This window comes from Thermobia domestica, chromosome 9, assembly GCF_964235325.1.
Source record: "Thermobia domestica chromosome 9, izTheDome1.hap1.1, whole genome shotgun sequence".
NCBI classification, from domain to species: domain Eukaryota; kingdom Metazoa; phylum Arthropoda; class Insecta; order Zygentoma; family Lepismatidae; genus Thermobia; species Thermobia domestica.
Window position 1 is genome coordinate 62,671,639 of NC_137462.1, and position 16,724 is coordinate 62,688,362.

Sequence of the window (16,724 nt, forward strand, 5' to 3'; positions counted from 1 at the left end):
TTTCGTTGGCTCTGTCGAACTACACGTATATCATGATGTCCCGATGTCATGCTGACTACACGTGGGCCTTCACTTGATAACAGTATGTTGAGTACGATCCATGGAATGATGAAGCTAAAAGTGACATCTTTTTGGGAGGGGTTTAGTTTTGAATCTTCTGCCGCCTATTATAGACAGTCAGCAACGCCAGCATAGCTGATGTAGGACCTCGTCAACCAGTAATGTATCAGTAGGCCCCTGCGGTACGTAGTCTGCTCGAAATTGTGATAATACGGCTACAGCTAGTTCAAGCTCCAATATGTGTCGCTAATTCGATCCTAGCTCGCACCAAGTGGATTTTGTTGTGCATAAACCATGTACGTGGGTTTTCTGGGGGTTCTTCCGTTTCCTCTCATTTTCATTCCACCATTTCATTCATTATCATCATCAGTCTCCCTTAGCCTCGGTGCATAAATGTGGGACGTTTAAGTAGAAATAATTTTCATTTCGAACCCCAAATACAGTGAGTCCTATGAAGAGAACATAGGCAGAACAATTCCCAAACGCAGAGAAGTTTGGACATATGACATGGTATCATAAAAGGCGCATTTTTAATCTCACCCAGAAGAGCCTCACATTGGAAGCATCACAAAACTCGTGGACACCCCTCACAGAGCTCCGCATCCAGCAGAGGTTCACAGACGCCAGAAAATTATGTGAAACATATCTCGCAGGAGACAAGTGGAGAGATGCATTGTATCTTGGATTAGGTGTAGCTGTGCCTAAATGAGGTCAACCGAGTTGGATCTGTTTTCTACTGTCAAGACAACAACAGCTGTTCTTTATGCTGCAATGCAAAGGAAAATTTCCCAAGGAATTTCTGGTGGTGGCGGATATATTACAGTCGGGGAACGCTACCACTCGTCGAAGTGCCTTCCAACACCAAAGTCAACGTAACTTACTTCCAGAGAAATTGCCTCCAGCCATATCGCATGATCATCTCAGGCGATCTACACAAGGATGAGAAAACAGACGGGAATTGGAGTAATCGCATTCTCATCCATCCCTGTGAAATCTCTGTACGCCTCACCAATGGACTAGTAAGGGATAAAAAGTGTCAGGAAACACTGAAGCAGTATGGTTTATAGTACATTAAACATTAGACACAGTAAATAATTTTAAAAAAGTAATTTTAAAATTTATTTAAACACGGGTCAGTTCATATGTTTAAATAATTACTGTGCGATAGCTGAATTTTGCTCTAGATTCATACAGATAGTAAAAATAGTTTTCCACATTGTAGAAAGTGTAAAATACTAAGAAACAATAGTAAGTTCTCATTGTCTATTTGTATGTCTTAGGGAAAGATTAGCGTTCTTATTTGACAGTAGTTTTGCGTTCAATAAACATACTATCTCAAAACTCAATTCTGTTTTGTATCATCTGGTTAAGTCTATAATAAAATATAATCTATATTTCGTGTATTTTAGTGAATATAGTTTTTCCTATTAAGTAATTAAAATTCTGTTGGCAACTAATTTGTTTAAATAATTCTGAAACCAATTTCTGTTTGCAAAATTTGTGACCTTATAAGGCTTAAAAATTGAAATTGTTACCATTATATAATTTGATAATTGACCTATTACAGTTTGAAATGGTGTTGAAGATATTTTCATACTAAAAATATTGTTTTTCTTTCTAGGGCATTAGAGCTAACAATGATATTTTTATTGGTTTGGTATTACTGCACCTTGACGATTCGAGAAAGCATTCTCAAAGTAAATGGATCCCGTATCAAAGGCTGGTGGAGATTACATCACTTCATCTCAACCGTTGTATCTGGGATATTTCTCATCTGGCCTAATACTGCTGCGTGGTACGAATTTAGAGGCCAGTTCATGTGGTTCAACTTATATATTAGTGAGTACCTATCTTTTGATGTGGCCTAAAAAAGTTTTGAGCCTATTCTTAGGAAACTAGAAGAAATACAGATTTGGTAATACCTTTATTTTTCAACATAATCCTGTTGGACAGCAACACACTTGCTCCAACGCTGCTGCAGTGCTGTCTCAGTAGAAAACATTTCGTTAGGTTGTGACCACAGAAACTCCTCCACGATTGTTATGACGCATTATCGCTTGCAAAACGTCGTCCTGCTAGAGCCTTTTTTAGATTAGGGAGCAAGTGGAACTCTGAGAGGGTCAAATCTGGAGAATAGGATGAATGAGGAAAAACTTCAAAGCCGCATTCGTGAATAGTTACCATGGCAACTGCTGATGTGTGGTCGGGAGCATTGTTATGATCTTAGAGAACGCCTCTGGACATCATTTGTGGCTTTTTTTCCCTCGAATTTGCACTTGAAGATTTTTCAAAAGGTCACTATAGTATTGTCCTGTGATGGTATGACTCCTTTGCAGGTAATCAATGAATATTCCACCTTGGGAATCCCAAAAAATAGAGGCCATCACTTTGCGAGAGGAGGGGATCACATTTGCCTTCTTTGGGGTAAGGGAGGAGGGATGCTTCCATTTTTTTTTTTTTTTTTTTTTTTAAGCTGGTAATGGTGTACGCAACACTCGTCCATAGTGATGAATCGACAGAGAAAAGCATCCCATCACGTTCTAACAGTTTCAAATTGTCCACGAACAGTAGGTACCGAGTGCGTTTTTGTTCGAGAGTCCTAAGACGTAGTACCCATCAAGCAGGAACTTGTGATAAACCAAGCTCATTCTTCAGAATATGATCTGCTCGCTCCTGTAATATGCCCAGCCGCATCTACTGTCTGTGGAGTTGACAATCGACGATCTTCCATAATCATACCAGGCCAGTGTTCTTCGTGGTGGTAGCACTTGGTCTCCCAGATCTCGGCTCATCTTCAACATTGTCTACCACGCTTGAATTCCTGCACCCATCTTTTGATGATGGTATATGAAGGGGCAAATTCACCTACGGTATTGACCATATCCTAGTGGATCTGATGCCGATATTCCTTTTTATTGCAGATACTTGATGACTGACCTGTACTCGATTTTTTCCATTTTCCCAACTTCTGCCATCTCACTCACTTCAAGAGCCTGTAAAAGACAAAAGAAATTACTTAGAACCAAGAGCTTAATACATATTAATATCAAAGGTTGTACTATTCTAATATATATAATTATTCTATTCTAGATTCTCATCATTCACCCCTCGTATTCTGTTGGTAATGAATAAGTAGTGTCAGAAATTAACTTTCACCATTTGTTCACACTTTTTTTTTATTATTATTATTTTTTATTTTAAATAACGTATTTACAATGTTACAAATATAATATAGAGCAACTTGTTAGAAAAACTCAAAAGAGAAAAATTGTTCTCATGCAGGGTTGGCAAAAAGCATGTTTTTATTGAAAAAACCAAAAAACCCTGTTTTTGTATAAATAATTTGCTCTATGTATTTATATCACATATGGCCAGAAGTAAGTTTGTTTCACCTTGGTGTTATTATGCATCAACCAGGTTATGCTGGAAGGGGTCACATAAGCTTAAAGCGGAGTCCAAACCGTTTCTCAACTTACATCCGAAACAAATTGTCCTTCATTTGAACTCGAAACCGGGACTAATTGGCCACAAATGCGATACGTCTGCCGACTCACTCACATAAGACTCCAGATACGTTGTATTGATCTTTACATACTTTTAATATAATTGTCTAATTGTCAAGAGTCATTTGAGAAGGACAAAAAGATAAACAGTTGCACAAGTGAAACCACTATACAGAATTATATATGGGCAATTTAAAAATACTACATTGTACAGAACAACTAATTAAGTCCAAGTTAGTTCACTACGACTTTTATCAGTCTAAATTAAAGTAGTACAACGACTTAATTTGCATATCAGTGAGAAAAGTGAATTAAGATAAGAATTATTTGAGTCCACTTTGGCCTGACCCATTTATGCATAAATAGATACCAAAGATACTTCTGATTTCAGTAAATGCCTCTCGTGGGGTCCCCCCCCCCCCCAAAGTACGGTATTTCGATGTATTTTATCAATAGTAAACTTTGTTAAAACGAAACATTATTTAGAATTCCTTTGATTGCAATTGCCTAACAATAATAATATACTATTAAAAAATCACAAAAGAAACATTCATAGACTTACATAAAAAGTTGCTTTTGTAGTAGAATCTCTTTGAGTAATGAATGGGGAATTTAGGTCTGAATATAATACTAATAATATGCAGGAGTGACGCGATAACCCAGAAATGTGTGAACATCAAGATTTTACGAATACTTACACTTTAAACATTTTTCCTTTTTTTGGTTTAAACATTTTTTTTTAAACCAGCTGGTTTAAAGCAAGGTTTAAACCATCCATCCCTGTTCACATGTAAAGAAAAAAAATAGTTTTCAGTTAATTTTTTATAAGTAGATTTATTATTATTATTATTATTATTATTATTATTATTATTATTATCACTCAGCATTATTTCGAAATGGTATTCTCTGACGTTAAGAATTCACATACAATACACATATTAGTCCTATTGTAACAAAACACTGTCCTAGAATACTATTTGAAATTGCTTGTCACTTCAATTTCGAGCAAGAACCTCAAATTTTCAAGACAAGCCAAAAAAAAAAAAAAAACTTGAAGCAATGTGCAAAACACTTATCCTGAAACTGCGTAAGAATAAACTTTCCCAGATCGTAACTATTGCCAGATTCCAAACACACAATAATAATAAACACCTCTTTCATGGTGGCTCTAAGCCAAATGGAAAATTGAGATAATGGAATTAACGTTGAGAACCCCATCTTTGTCGGGATTACTCATCCAAAACGTTGAATGTTTGATGTTTGTCTTAGTTTAATAGGACTCAGAAATTTTCTAGTTAGCGATGCAGTTTCCGAAATTATTTTGAGCGTCCTTCATATTGTATTTAACTTTTTTTAAGCCAGGAACTGCAGAATCTTGTTCCTTAGTATCTCCAATATTTTTCTTTATTTCAGTTTCAATGTTCCTCTTATACCGGTGTATGAATAATTGCATTGACAAATAGTGTAACACCCTAATGAGCTATTGTAGGCTTTGTTTTTGGAGCTGTATATTTTATAGCTATTGTTGAAAAGTTTTGCCATATTTGATTGTGCTGCCTATTATAATTATTAGGTTGGTTATATTTTAGTTAGTATTTATTTTATATAAAGTCCTTAGAGGGAAGAAAACGTACATTTTTTTAAATACTGGTGTGTGTATGTATGTAGGTATATATAACATATGATTCACCTTTATTCATGTATCACCTCTGTTTTTCTGTAGTGGATTCCATAATTCAAAAAGTACTTTTAGAAGATTCCCACAAATTCAAAAAATACTTTTAGAAGATTCCCACAAATTCAAAAAGTACTTTTAGAAGATTCCCACAAATTCAAAAAGTACTTTTAGAAGATTCCCACAAATTCAAAAAGTACTTTTACAAGATTCCCAAAGACCTGCCAGATGTGGAAAACCTGGAAGTCATGTAAATTTAACTTGATTTTTCTTTTTCTTTCTCCTCTCAGAATCTATTTTTCTTTCTGTCTTACCGACTGTTTGGTAAGGGATATTTTATAAAATAAATCAGTTTGTTTTGCAAAACTTTTTTTGATGATGAGACAGATAACCTCGAAGTCATTTTCATATATTGAGGAAATTTATTTTTTTTACTCTCCTTCCCTCTCTCGTTAACAGCAGAATTTCCGGAAATGTTGTGACATATTGACACTTGTTTATTTATATACCAAATACCAGGTAGTTTATTTATATACCAAATGCGAGTAAGTAAATGTGTACTTGTATTGTGATAATAAAGAGCTATAAGAGAATTCCGGAAAGTTTTTGACTACTCCTCGCATAACTTTGTATGTTCCATAGTACTAATAGAAGATCTAAAAATTCTGTCTCTTTTCTGTTGGATATTCTAGTGATGAACCAAAACCTCTACTTTTTCTAAACCTTGTTAAGTTAGAATCCTAAATGTCGTATTTCTGTACAAATATAATGCTTCGCTTGAGGAAGGGGTATATCTATCCTCACCCCTATCTGTAAATAATGTGCAAAGATGAGACTATCGCTGCTGGAAAACCAATAAGCTTATCTTGTTTCTGCTTCTTTAAAAACTTAATGCTGTACGTTAGAAAGATCACATTATCATGATGTCATTAGGAAACTTTCAAAATTTGAGTTTAAATGCCTTTGGATATCAGGTATAGGTTTATCACAAACTTGACAATATTGAGCAAGACAGTAGCTGCACTGAATATGTAACCATCTATTTTAGAAATCATTTTTAATTTTATTTTTTATTTATTTATTTATTGTTTATTTTGATTTGAGTATATACCATGTGTTGTCAAGAAAAGCAGCAAACATTTTAAAAATCTTCCACAAGTACTCAATTTTAGGCAGTATAGCAATCTTTACCCGTGTTTTTCACATTTCAGGAGTGGTTTGAGATATTAAATTGCTGTAAACGTAATTATGATCTTTAGATCTGTTGAAAACCTGCTGCGTGAATAGATTTGATACTGGTCTAAGTCGTGTTTTGAAATAAGACCTTTTGAAAAAAGTTTAATTTTCAGTCTCTTGTAGCTTTATTCTTATTCATCCGAAATAAGTCACATCATGGTCTTAGTATTCGACACTAAGGTACTTCGGATATGCATTGCACCCCATCCGTCTCACTTGCGTTCTTACTGTTGTAGAGGCCTCACAAATTTGGATATTTGTGATACTCTAGATCTCTAGTTAGTAACATTTAATGAAAAGTTCTTTTCAATGTAGCTCTGAAATCTGTCATAATCTGGCATAGCGCCATTAATTATAATAATAATAATAATTTTATGTTGGGTTAGCAACACTGTTATTGCAGAGTATATCAAACAGTTTTACCGTGCCTTTATTTGCATCGTAGATCTGAGCGTTTATTTTATCTATTCAAAAGTTACATGGGCGTACGTCTCTGTATATACACCGTCCGACAATAAGTAGTGAGACTGATTTTACTGTGACCAAACAAAGATATGTAATAATAGCTACTTATTGTTCAAAGTACATCCCTCTTGTGTCAATACAGCGAGTGGCACGATCACGCAAGAATTAGAACGACCTCTGCAATTCAGTTTGTGATATGTTCCGTATTGCCGTTGTCGCTGTTGCTTTTATGTCTTCAACATCGTCAAAAGGTCGGTCGTCCTTTCAATGGAAACTTCAGTTTAGGGAACAGAAAATAGTCACAGGGAGACATATCTGGAGAATAAGGGGAGAGTGCTGCAGCGCACACACTTGTTTTTTTTTGGTCAAATATTCCTGAATAGGTACTGCCCGGTGAGCGGATGTGTTGTCATGGGGCTGAGTAACGAATTGTCTTCATGAAACTCTCCAAAACACTTAAATAAACCTGGGTACTCACTGTGTGACCTTCTGGTACAAATTTATGATGAATGAATTACTCACACACAGGAAATCACAAGAGTATTGTCTTCATTTTTGACTTCTGAAGTTTAAGTTTCTCCGTATTCCCACATACGCTCTTCGTATCAAATCAACGATCTCTGTGGTACTTTTACCCAGTTTAACACAGAATTTGATATTCGCTCTCTACTCCATGACGAGGGTCTCTCAGTGACTGCTGGTAATGGCGTCGTATTTCACGTTATGCTTCGCGAGCGACAATACAGTGTTGCCGGATTATAGAGGAGGGATTATTCTTTCGAATGCACATATTGATTTACAGATTGCATTCACTTTCGTCACAATAAAATGAGTCTCATTACTTAATTGTCGGACAGTGTATAAATAACCTTAATTCATGTGATTAAATGGTTGTATATTTTGTTCACAGGTATGGTCCAGTATCTTCAATTTCGATACCAACAAGGTGTTCTGTACCGATTGAAAGCCCTCGGCGAACGTCATAATATGGACATTACGATAGAAGGCTTTCACTCGTGGATGTGGCGTGGCCTCAGCTTCCTCTTGCCTTTCCTCTATTTAGGTTACGTGTTTCAGCTGTACAACGCCTACACACTTCTAAAGCTTTCTTTCCATCCAGAAGCCACGTGGCAGGTAAGTGTGTTTGTTTCTTTGTTAATTTAAGAAAGAGGATAAGCTTAAGCAACTTACAAATTTGAAGTGTTTACTGTTTTATGTATAATTACATTCAGTGCATTCTATCTCCACTAGAACCAGGGTTGGCAAAAACCGTGGTTTTTATTGAAAAAACAAAGCAGGTTTTTTGGTTTAAACCCGTTTTTTGTTTAAACAGTTTTTCTTTTTTTTTTGTTTTTGTTTGTTTTTGTTTGTTTAAATAATTTGCTCTATGTATTTATATCGCATATGGACAGAAACAAGTTTGTTTCGTCTTGGTGTTATGCAACAACCGGGTTATGCTGGAAGGGGTCACATAAGTTGACAATGCTGATAGTTGTTAGCGAAAATTCGACGTTCAACGTGTTTGCATCATCTTTACAGGATATGGAAGCGCGCAAGGTAAATACAAAGTAAATAATCGGGATTATAAGCGAGTTGTGGGCGTCGTCCATACATAAAGTAGGCTTGATGTTAGATATAAGAATAATAATGATGGATCATAGTACTTTTTTCCAATCATGAGGGTTCATGTTTTTTGTTCTCGGAACGACAGTAATCAGTTGTTTCGAAATCACAATCCACTTACGGGTACGGAGGTTATATATTAACTGTGGTCGAACTGTGACTGTAGAAACAGGTTGTGAGCCCCATTAGCTCTGACTCTTCGTGGCAATCCTTCTCATTGCTAGGCGATCCACTTTACCGAGGCTTGGTTTCTATCTTTTCCTCTGTGTGATGATGTCTTGTTACAATTTATGCCATCATTACTTGTGACCCAGTTACTCTCGATACATTATATTGAATACGAAATCAAGCTAATGAATTCGATGTGGGCCTACATGTCCTAGTACAAACAGTAAAGAGGAAATAACACCAGTGCATGCTTAGGTAGCAGTTAGCTCTTTACTGCTAAGGTCAATGCACATGGCCATATATGCTCTAAAATTATGTATCCGCTACAGTTGCTAAAGAATAAACATTTCCGAATTTGATATGTCTAACGCTATTTTGTCATTAACTTATATCGGTCATGTACCGTAAGTAAAACATGATTAATAATTTATACATATCGTTACAAACAGCATACATACATTTAGTAATTGTTTATTCAGACAAATATATGATGATTAGTATAATAACGCCACTTTTCCCAGTTCAGAGTCAGAGATTACACCATTGATTACAACAAAACTTGCGAGTTGATTCCAGTCACATCACGTGACTATATATATTTGGTTGTGGTAAACAACATCTTGTTCATGGGTTTCACCGATTCTTTCATATCATCCACTCGTTAATCATACACCTCTTTTAGTCTAAAGGGCATATCTATGAGACGTAAAACTAAAATGGTTTCAAGCATTTGGTAATACGTAACTTCCTTTCGGCTAATTTTTGTTTCACAATATCATTAATCATAGTTGCAATAATTAATAAATTGGTATGATTTCCAATTCTCATCGTTTGTTTCCTTTTTTCTTTTTCAGCTTGTGTTAGGAAATTGTATCATTGTGGAGACACGAAATATTTAAGTAATTATCATTGTGGTATAGTAAGTAACTTTAGAATCGGGTCTCGTTGGCAACTACCCATTGTGTCTTTGCAATAAGATTGCCCTGATAGCATACAACAACTAATCCTATTCTTGTGAAAGTGAATTCTACAATAATTTCTATTTCTTTCCAGATACCAGCCCTAAGTATTCTGTTCTTCGTACTTTTCCTGGGGAACGCTGTTACAACATCGATGGTTATCCCGCAGAAGCTTGATGAGAAAGTGAAACTTAAATATCGCTTTGATAACCCGAAATGTAATAAATTGTTCTTATCGAAACGTAGTTCTAATAACCTACTCCCGGTCAATGAACAACCAAAGAAATCGCCTGCGAAGACAGCATCGGAAGGAGGCACAGGAGATCAATGCAATGACAGGACAGTAACAACTGCAGAAACTAAGATTGAAGAAAATAAAATTGGTGATGGAATCCATTTGAATCACATCGACACCATACAGGAAGACAAGAAAGAACAGTAGTTGGATATACATGGAAACATTGTAGAAAGAAATGCCGATATTATTTTTTTTTCGAAGCTATCTTATTGTCATAATCATTGTGTGTGTGTGTGTGTGTGTGTGTGTGTGTACATATATATATATACATATACATATTATAAAATAGTATGTTTGAATGTAATTTCTATTTAAGATTTTGATTTTTCTATGTATATTTGTGCTTACGTTGTGTATGTTCGTATGCATGTATTAATTAATGTTTACATATCGAGATTCGATCTTAATTCATTGAAGGGAAAAAGCGTCGTGAAAACACCCCTTAGTTACATGTATGGATTTTTTTTTACGTGTTCGGCGTGAAAATGATACATTAATAAGCAGCTCCTTTTCTGTAATAGTACCCAAATTATCAAGATAAAGGTTAATTTGTTTATTAATATTATTTATCCTATAGAAAAAGCGTATTCGACTTGCACTTTTGTCCCTTTACTTGGTGTCTCTTCCTAATTTGACTTATTTCCTCTAGTAAATTAAAATTAATTTAACAAAAATTTTGCTGAGCAATGCAATGAAAAATAAAGGTGTCATATCTATCTATTTATTGTCGATGAAGAAAGAGAGGGTTGTTATATATATATATATGCAATATAAAATTTCTTGTGTGCAGGTTTAGCAGTCATTAAAAAAAAATGATTAGAATTCAGCAAATCTCTATCGATTTTGAAAACACGGACCCATATTAATTGTGTGAAGCTGGTTCTTCTAAAATCGTTCAAATTACTAGTTTATCTAATCATAGATTTTGTTCCTGAAGAAACTCTAAGGATACTCGAAAGTTAGTGTTTAGCGTTTATGTTGAAAATTATAAGCAATATTTGATCATTTTCATGTCGAGGCAAGTTTTATCTACACTTTTGTGGATAAGTAGGTAAAGAAGTGAAAATATTTAACTATCAGAAATGTTGGAAGAAAATTATTGTAGGCATAAGCGATTTGTAAAATAGCCTACCATTTAATTCATTTAATTTTCCTTTATCGTTCGAGAAAGCTAAAATTGTTTTTTCACAGAGCTCTTGATAAGTTTCAAATAATTCATTGCTTGAACGAGTAAATGTTGTTAGAATTCAAGTCCAAATTTTTATAATAGTTTCCGATGAACATAACAAATAGGAAAATAAAAATACAATCAAGTGCTTATATTATTGACCAAAGAAATAGTAATTTGACCAAAAATAAGAAAATCAATAAAAAAAATGGGCAATAATGGTATGTGGTGAACTTAACCTCATTAGGTCTTCCTAATTAAATCATATTGTACGTTTTATAAATATATAAAAAAATAAAATAGTTTCATAAACCTTTGCTACGAATTAGTAAGTTCTTACTTTCGTACGAGAATTCAAATCAATCTAAATATAGAAGTCGTAATAGTAGATTTTTTTTTTAACTACTGTAAAAGCTTGTGATATTAGTTATCACTGTGAATTATGTTACGGCAAGCACGTGATAACCTGAAGGAAAATAGCAATTTAAATTAGATCATGGCATATGTTCAGTACTGTATATTCTGTTGAGACGAATGTATGCGATGCATTGTATTCAGCGTGGTGTGCGTGTGTGTGTTCGTGTGTGTATATACGTATATACTCTCCATATGACAAACCTGCCATATTAATGTGATGTTGTTGATTGCGTAATCTACGCACATGTTGAGCAAATTAACTTATGTAATTATAAAACAGTTTGTAAAGATGTAAGTGTATTTGTACGTAACTGTATACATTTCATTAATGTATTTATCATGGCAGGAGGACTAAGAGATAGAAGTGCAGAAGATACCTGTACTTTTATGTACAGTTAAACTGTTTGTATTGTAGGAGTAATGTAGGATCAGAGCAACGCATTGTGCAAGGTAGCTTCTAGAATTAAGAAGAGTTAATTTGCTATTGATGCAGGGCTTTAGTTAATGGAAAAGGCTAAACGATACACTAGTACCATTTATATGGACTTTTGAAGGCTGCATTGACAAAGAAGTATCAGTATTTACAGAATGTGTTCTCTAAATGTTTGACATGTTTTTCTAGATTCAAATAACTATTTTTTTTGGGAGGGAGGGGAGGGTTATCCACTGTGTAAAAATAATTGACGAAGAAAGAAAAAGAGGAAGAAATTATTTTTTTCCTAAACCAAATTGTTGACTGGTGTATTTATCTTTTATATCAATGTAATAGTAACCATGTCATATCTCATTGATAAAAGCAAAATTGTTTCTCATTGTTCATTGTAGATACAGGCTGTTGTGCTTGAATTTTGGAGAGAATATTATATATATATATATATACATATAGATATCTGTAATTAATATATTTTGTGTTGAAGAAATTGTTTTATTCAAAAAAAAAAATCAATACTTCTACGGTAAAATACTTAAAATATAGAAGTTAACCCAGTATTCATCCCATTAATGGTTTTCGTTGGCGACGAAATTGAACAAGCTGAACATGGAAGGCTAGCATTTCTTAAGTTAGAGGTACTATTTCCAACAATTCATTCATTCATTGAGTTATACAAAGAATGTTAAAATGGAGAATGATTGTGGTTCTTTTATTTATTTTTCGCCCTGCTCATTTTATATTATTACGTGATCATTCAACAAGCATAAAAAGTATTCCTTACATATTTATCGATGAATTGAATTTTCTAAATAGCCAGTGATATTGATATTGAATTGAATTTTCTAAATAGTCAGACAGGTCGTTTAATAAGTCTTCAGAAAATCCGAAAAATGATACTTATAGTATATAAAAAAAGTTTGCTTTTAGTAAGTCATTCCTCAGTAGACTGTTGTTAAAGTTGGAGCTATATCCGTCATGTAGTTTCATTGTCATAGTCGATTGAAGAAACATACTTGTGTTTATTCAGAAAAATTGAACGAAGTGAGTTTCGTGCGGTTATTAAACACTTCTATTTTAAAAGGATTAACACCAAAAGAGATCAAAGCAGAGTTGGATGAAGTTCATGGCACATCTGCTCCTGTGTTTGCGACTGTTTACAATTGGGTAAATAAATTTAAACGTGCCCGTACATCCACAAATGAACATCGTTCGGGACGTCCAGTGTAAGTGACTTGCTCCGAAATGATTAACAAGATCCACGATATGGTTTTTAATGATCGACGAATCAAAATGCACGAAATAGTTGAGGCCACAGGGTACAGAGTTTTCAATTTTGCACCAAAAATTAAGATTGAAGAAAAAAATCTCGGCAAGATGGCTCTCAATTGAAAATAAACGCAATCGTGTGATCGATTCGGAGGCTGATTAGGCGCTTTTTCATCGCAATCACGACGAGTTTCTACGTCGATACATAACAGCGGACGGGACATGGATATACTACTGCAGAAACAAAGGAACAGTCGAAACAGGGTTTTTTTTTTTTTTTTTTTAAGGCGATCCAGTTCCGAAGAAGGTGAAATCGGCCGACAAGATAATGACCACAGTTTCTTGGGGTGCATGCGGAATCGTCTACATCGATTACTGGGGAAAAGAATAAATAATAAATGGAGAGTATTGTGTGTCGTTATTGCACCGGTTGAGAGCCTTCCATCAAAACGTTTTGATGGTGAAAATTATAGAATTAAAATTCGAATTATTACCTCATCACCGTTTTCACCAAATTTGGCCCCCGTGACTGTTTTATTTCCAAACTTGAAAAACATGGCTCGGCGGAAAATGATTTATGTCGAACGAGGAAGTCATCGCCCAAGCAGATGCTTATTTTGAGGACCTTCCGAAATCCTACATTTTGGACGGCTTTAAAAAGCTGGAGAAACGCTGGGGAAAATGTGTCGTGCTAAAAGGAGATTATATTTTAAAAAATGCCCAAAATTATTGTTTTATCCTTTTTCAAAGGATTTATTGAAGACCCTCGTATTGGACATTGGTATCAAAACTGGATACAGATTATTACATATCGAAGTACTGAAAAAAAAAATGTAGCTTGCAGGAATGGATTACTTCAGTGTGACTTTAAATACTCGCATTCGAACCCTTGTCTTACTGTGTACAACGTGGGAATAATGCTGCTAAACCAAAACACACATTTTGAAAGCAGCCGTAAGGAGCATCTTCCAGTTAACTAACGAAGAATTATTACTCCAGGTTTAACAGTTTTGGTGCTGTCGTGTTATTTAGAATTCGGTCGAAATCCTTCATCAGAAAGTGGAAAATAAACCTTCAGGCTAGTGATTACGGTAAATGAAAAATGAAACAGTAGGTTATCCATAGATATTAAACTACAAACGACTTGTTACAATTTCCTTCTGTATCAGGACTGTTAAAAACATTCGAAGTACGATATTAGAAATGTGATTGTTTTGCATAGTTTAAAAGAGGAACACGATGGCTCACCGTGTGTGTAGGTTTCCTCCCACTTTCTTCATTCCACCATTTCATTTATTTCTCATCTATTTTAGCCTAGTCGGTTTAACCGCGGAACGTAAAACTTAACTCATAACTTCCCAGCGTGTCTATATGGACACGCAAATAGGGATAACTTTTTATGCCTGGGAGATTTTGTGACCTGGCTACTCTGTTAGGAGTGGCTAAACATGTGTGTCTTTTGTTTGCGTAGTACAGAGTCTAGATAGAAAGCAGTTGAAACTAGTCCAGCTGAATACTTTTGGCGGCGTTTCTCTACACTGGAAAAATATGAGTGTAGATACCAGGTACGTATGTATTATGTAATTATCACAATTGATTATTGGGACATAACTGTTATGTTATTCACCAACATTGTAGTGTAACATGTTATATTGTTGGAAATCGCTTGTTCATAATCCTGTGCATTCAGCACATGAACAAATTGATGCGTGTTCATATGACACGATGGGCAGTAATGATGTCAATTTGGTCTAGTTATGAACGAAACTAACTGCAGGTTGTACCTTATATGACGCACTTCATGTAAGATCATCAGAAAATAGAACCCTTGTACTCTATGCATAGTGTTAATTTCTCGATTCATAATAGTTTAGTACTAATTGCAACATGAAAGAACTGTAAATTTATTTGGCCATCTTGTATATAGAGTATAGAAATACATGCGTAGCCCGTGCACTTTATAAAGTAAAATTTTGACCTAGTTAAATTATTGCAACCAATGTTCACAGAAACATCTGCCCTTAATGAATCTAAAACAATATATTATTACGATAAATAACAACCCTACGTGTTTTAATTTTTTGTAATTGTAATTTTATGAGAAACAAGATAGAAGAATAATGCGTACTCATAATTATGGAAACAGCTGTTTTTTTTAGGGGGGGGGTAGGTTCCGGAATACGTTCCCCGGAGGTCCCTGGACGCACTTCACAAGTAATTTCTGAATACGTGTCCGGAAGAAAGAAAAAAAAACGTAATGCATTACTAAAGTTTGTTTTTTGAATTAGTGGAGCAATTAACCGTGCATAATGTAGTAGATATGTCATAAAATATTTAAGTTTTTCCAGTGTTTTACTCGTCATTCCCTTTTATTACTGTTTTGAAACTAAACTATATGTAACCTACATATGTATATTTTTTCTTTCAGTGGATTGCAGAGCTCCCTAGCTACAGAAGTAACAGTGGAACAGACATTAGATATACTCTTCGGACAGGAGCATACAAATGCTCCAGTAGCTAATTCACCTTTCATCTCTCCACCTGATCCTGCCGTGCAGAGTGAGGATTTTGCAGATGAAGACGCTGGGGAAACAGCAGATAATATCAGTGGGTTTGCTCCAAATATGGGTCTACTTCAAAAACAGCTGGACGCCCAACCGTTCATTTCACTGCATGTTCTAGAGTTTCCGATAGTATCCGCTTTGATAGTATGAACAATCTGACACAAAACATTGAACAGAAAAGAAGGTGCGCTGGTGATGCTTGCAAGAAGTCATCAGCAGTTCGCATACTGTGGAAAGTGCAATGTTGAATTGAACGTCGAATGTTTTGAAAGTTTTCACATATCCAAATAGTGAAAAGACATTGTCAGAGACAAGTGGGTTGATGTGAAATACATTGTTATGAGCGACACTCACAAAACAGTGTGTTAGCAAATATATATTGTATATATTGTGGTCAATTTGTCATTCATTTGTACTCATACAAAAATACTTTTCTTCAAAGATTACTATATTGATGTTTTCTATTTGTGTTTATCGTGTGTGTGTTCGCAAACAAACACACATGAGCGTGCGTGCGTGCGTGTGTGTGTGTGTGTGAGAGAGAGAGAGAGAGAGAGTGTATGGGCACAAGTTCTCCATCACATATTAAAATAAGTATCAGAACCATTTTTAAGATCAGCTGAAAATCTGCTCAAAATGCTCCCATATCTGCCCAGCGTGTCCATATGGACACGGTTCACAGCGAACACATTACAACAATAACAACAAAAATTTCGTTATTTACACATTTACTACGATCATATGGAACAAACGTAACTGAAAATATTTTAAAATCAGGAAAACAAAATAATTTGGGTAGTTATGGGTTAATTTCATTTCACGATGGTTCAGTAGTAGAGTACCTGGTGTTAGAATCTTTAATTGGGGTCCGCGCCAGACGAATTTGTGG

The 16,724-nt window shown here is 34.9% G+C and overlaps 2 protein-coding genes across 3 annotated transcripts in view; both read left to right on the forward strand.

The window, feature by feature from the left end:
* The window catches only part of LOC145694688 (transmembrane protein 120 homolog), a 64,128-nt gene extending 51,636 nt beyond the window's left edge, over positions 1 to 12,492 (forward strand). For both annotated transcript variants that reach the window (XM_081771194.1, XM_081771195.1), the window contains exons 5-7: positions 1,682 to 1,899; positions 7,850 to 8,073; positions 9,784 to 12,492. In XM_081771194.1, coding sequence (XP_081627320.1) covers positions 1,682 to 1,899; positions 7,850 to 8,073; positions 9,784 to 10,131 — 790 coding nt within the window. In that variant the 3' untranslated portion in view covers positions 10,132 to 12,492. The remainder of the gene's footprint in view (positions 1 to 1,681; positions 1,900 to 7,849; positions 8,074 to 9,783) is intronic.
* Positions 12,493 to 12,637: 145 nt separating this feature from the next.
* LOC145694689 (uncharacterized) lies at positions 12,638 to 16,278 on the forward strand. Its single transcript, XM_081771196.1, has 2 exons — positions 12,638 to 14,836; positions 15,700 to 16,278. Exons 1-2 carry the CDS (start codon positions 14,820 to 14,822, stop codon positions 15,983 to 15,985), a joined length of 303 nt encoding a protein of 100 aa, XP_081627322.1. The 5' UTR covers positions 12,638 to 14,819; the 3' UTR covers positions 15,986 to 16,278.
* The last annotated feature ends 446 nt before the right edge of the window (positions 16,279 to 16,724 follow it).